The 3,831-nt window shown below is 52.1% G+C and overlaps 1 protein-coding gene and 1 long non-coding RNA gene across 4 annotated transcripts in view; one reads left to right on the top strand and one right to left on the bottom strand.

Moving 5' to 3' along the window:
• Positions 1-943: 943 nt before the first annotated feature.
• LOC123521631 overlaps positions 944-3,831 on the bottom strand; it is a 6,170-nt gene continuing 3,282 nt past the window's right edge. The window contains exon 2 of the long non-coding RNA XR_006680024.1: positions 944-1,121. This is a non-coding gene — a long non-coding RNA (uncharacterized LOC123521631). The remainder of the gene's footprint in view (positions 1,122-3,831) is intronic.
• The window catches only part of GSTT4 (glutathione S-transferase theta 4), a 30,094-nt gene continuing 28,287 nt past the window's right edge, over positions 2,025-3,831 (top strand). For 2 of the 3 annotated variants that reach the window (XM_045289638.1, XM_030885474.1), the window contains exons 1-2: positions 2,025-2,136; positions 3,075-3,162. In XM_045289638.1, coding sequence (XP_045145573.1) covers positions 2,025-2,136; positions 3,075-3,162 — 200 coding nt within the window. Of the gene's footprint in view, positions 2,137-2,279; positions 2,282-3,074; positions 3,163-3,831 lie in introns of all 3 variants that reach the window. The other variant, XM_013008241.2, reaches the window with a different exon arrangement.

Consider the following 3,831-nt stretch of genomic DNA (forward strand, 5'->3'; position numbering starts at 1 on the left):
GTCCGCTGTCTGTTGTTGTTCCACCTGGAGAGGGGGGGTTATACGTCAAACATTGTGATCAGTTTCCCCTTTCTCCCCACACCTTACCCGTACCCTCATGGCATCACTACTCCCATTACTATTCCTGAGGGGTTTATCTGTGCTGGGTCCCATGTGTTCAGAGCTCTTATCTGTAACAGTGTACATGATCTGATCTAGCTAGATTTCTAAGGTTGCACTGGGGTTAGGATGGTGGGGGGCAGCACTAAAGAACTAGAGCAATGCTGTGTGTTTTGTCAGTGCTGTTTATACAGCACCCTGGCTGGCCCGTCCCTTCCTTGTGACCCTTCTGTGGTGTGATATCCAATTGTCTTGAGATGGCATTTGGATCTTCACTCTGACCCCCTTCCTTCACATTGAAATGATTGTTTGTTTGAGCCCTCTGATGCTTGTTAGCCCATCCCATCGACAGCTCATGATCATATGGGTTGGTGAGCTTCTTCCCCGTGGGCTTTGTTTCTTCCCCACTAGATGGCTTCTTGTTTATCGTCAGACCTTTAAGACCCCTGACATTAAATTGTCTAATAGCTCAGCACCATTAGCTTTCTACACCACATTTGCACATGCACCCATTTAGTCTTCAGTGATCTTGTTGGGAAAGTGAGTAGGTGAATCTTCTTCCTTTAGGATTCTGGGATTTCTCTCTATCCTGCTTCTGATGTGGCTCTTAAACAGAGGAGGGGCTTTCATGGACATGTGATTTTGGTCATCAGCAGATCATACCCCCAGGGAAACAGGGGTGGTCCCTTGGTTCCCACTCTCTACTAAGGTGGAGGTCCCACCTTAATCCTGCCCATTAGCACAGCAGACGGCTCCCTCCAAAATGGGCTCAGAGCCACAGAGCACAGAGTCTAGAATTCGTCAGACATCACATAAAGGAGTATTGTTGGAAAATCCACATTAATTGACTTCATCTCTTATTTATTTATCACAGAAATGGCTCACACAACTGTAGAAGATGGCATGTCCATGTCCAGTCCAGGCAGGTTCCAAGTCCAGGGTCAGATGCTAAACTGGAGGCTTCTCCTGAATCTTGCAGCGTTCAGGGCTCATCAGCCTAAGACTGGCAGGAAGACTGCAGGCTGATATCAAAGGCAGAAAGCAAATGATTCCAAAGTCAGTCAGTGAAATAGCTCTTGGGCGTGGCAGGCAACATGGCAGACCTCTGGCTTGAGTTCAAAGAACTGGTTACACGCCTTCCTCACCTTCTTGCAGTTGATTGGCTATTCACAGAGCTCCCACGATGGAGGTGATTGCACTGTGCTAGGTCACATGGGGCAGGTGTGCTAGCCCTGAACTGTCAAACCACTGAGAATCCTGGTCGAGCAAAATTGACACAAAACTTAATTAACACAACACCCAGCTCAACTGAATGTCCCCAGGACTCCCCGAGGGCCCAAACTCAAAACCAAACCAACTGCCATAGGTGATTCCAATTCATCACAACTTTATAGGGCAGTGGATGGAGCTTGTGGGTGTGTCCAAGGCTAAAATTCGTTATGGGGGAGCAGCCGGCCATTTTGAATGTTGACCATGTGATAAGCACCCCAACTTGTAACATACTGTTCCACAAGAGCCCCTAGTCTTAACTCTGTTCAACATCCCCTGGTTACCCGAGTCTAACATTATACCCCTTAGGTTGATCTCACCACCTGCTCATTAGAAACCCCGCCAAGCCCCTTGCTCTTTCACAAGAAGGACTGACCTTGGGGACTCTAAGCACTTCTCAGAGGAGCTCTTGGTGAGGCCAGATCCAGGCCATTGTGTGTGCGTGTGAGTGTGTGCACCCGTTTGCCCGCAGGGTGAAGGGCAAGGTGGAGGGCCGGAGTGGGCCTCTTCCAGAATCCTTGCCACCATGAGAATTCCAGGCTTCCTCACCAAGTGAACAGGAAGGACATTCCAGAATGCAGTGCTCCAGGGGCACTGGGAGGGGGGAGGGCAAGCTAGGGGATCAGCAGGTTGGACACAGGCCCGGGGGCCCCAGCATGGTTCTGGAACTATACATGGACCTGCTCTCAGCGCCCTGCCGGGCCGTCTACATCTTTGCCCGGAAGAACGGCATCCCCTTCGAATTCCAGTTTGTGGATCTCCTGAAAGGTTGGCATTGACCGCTCCCTGGGAAGGCCTGATCCTGGGCTGTGTATACATCTATGTATATGTGTGTAGGGGGGGAAGGGGCAATTCTGACGAGTGCAGAGGGACACAGATCAGGGACACACCTAAGGTCCACCAAGGAGGAGGTGTCCTTGGCCAACCCAGCTCCCACTGCCTCTCGGGATACCAGGAGCCCCCACGATGTGATGAAGGGCATCGCCTGGCACCTGCACCTTCTCTGGGGGCTTGGGCACCTGGTTGCCCTAAGCACCTGCCAATCTCTTTGGCAAAGGTAGAAGCTGCGTGTCATTTTCACATATGGGCGTTCAGATCCCACCTCTATCGACACCTGTCTCCCTCATGTTCAGAACCTCAGGTGGCACAGGGACAGGACCCCAGGGAAGTCCGGGAGCCTCTGCCTTCTCTCAGCATGGAGGGCGACACAGGAGGTGGGGTCATGGATGGAGCCCCCGCTGTGTTCTAAGTGAAGGCAGTTGGTGTAGGAAGGTTGAAAACTCTTGTCTCCTTACTTGGGGTCCTAGTTGTGTCCCCCAGTTTCCTCTCTGGGCTCTACAGATGCGTGTTGGCTCACAGGGGTAGGATGGGTGAGAGGGGTCTGGGGTGGGGTAGTTCCTGGGCTCCCAGGCTGTGGTTAGGGCACAGTCTGAGACCCCTGCCCTGAGCTGGGGATGGCACTCGGGGGCCTGGAGGCTGTGAGCCAATGGGTTGTCCTGGTCCTGGATTCCACGATCCTGGGTTGCAGCAGGGCAGAGGCAAGCATCCCAATCCCGGCTCAGCTCGCTGACCTGGGCGAGCCAGGGCCTTCCTTCCAGCAAACTTTTCCCCCTTCTGGGAAAACAGAGCCGACGATTTCCTGCCTCTGGGGGGCCAGTTCTCTGCCCTGGGGTCCCTTCAGCCTCAGCCTTCTCCTGTGCCCCCAGGTCACCACCACAGCAAGGAGTATATCGAGATCAACCCCCTGAGAAAGCTGCCAAGCCTCAGAGATGGGAAATTCGTTTTATCGGAAAGGTAACAGTTTCCTTAGACCCTCTGCCATCGGCTTCAGGTTTAGCTGGCACTAGTGTGGTTGCCTTGTTTCTTAATGGAAACTCACACGTGCTCATGGGGGTGGGTCCACACATCTATACGTACACACAAGGGCATGCACACACACGATAGTGGAGCCAGTGACTATTAGAGAACCGTCTGATGAGCAGCGGGGGAAACGTGAATGGAGTGTAACAGGACAGCAGGGGGAGCAAAGTAACCAACTCCCGGAGGAACCCTGAAAATAGACTTCGGACTCGGGTGACAGACCTCATCAGACTCAATTAGAAAACCCTCTTAAGGGTCAACAGACGCACCTGGAGCTATCTGTAAGGTTATTGTTTATTTTTTTATTTCACCCTATGTTGATCTCTATAAAATCGGCAGGACAAACAATCCTGAGGAGAAAACAATGGGACCGGTGGTCCTGGTGGAGGATACGGGAGACGGGGGGTGGAGAGGGGGATCAGGGATCCAACAAATTCCGGGATAAGGGAGCAACAAGATATCTAAAGTCGATGGTGAGGAGGGCATATAATGCCTGGTGGGGTTGATCAAGTGCAATGTATCCCAGAGGACTTACTGAGAGCCAAAGGGGGGTGAACATGATAGTTGGACAGAAAGAGGTCAAAGGTAATACAGGAAAGAAGT

This window comes from Echinops telfairi, unplaced genomic scaffold (assembly GCF_000313985.2).
Source record: "Echinops telfairi isolate 266 unplaced genomic scaffold, ASM31398v2 ScPeMD7_29;HRSCAF=101, whole genome shotgun sequence".
Classification (NCBI taxonomy): Eukaryota; Metazoa; Chordata; class Mammalia; order Afrosoricida; family Tenrecidae; genus Echinops; species Echinops telfairi.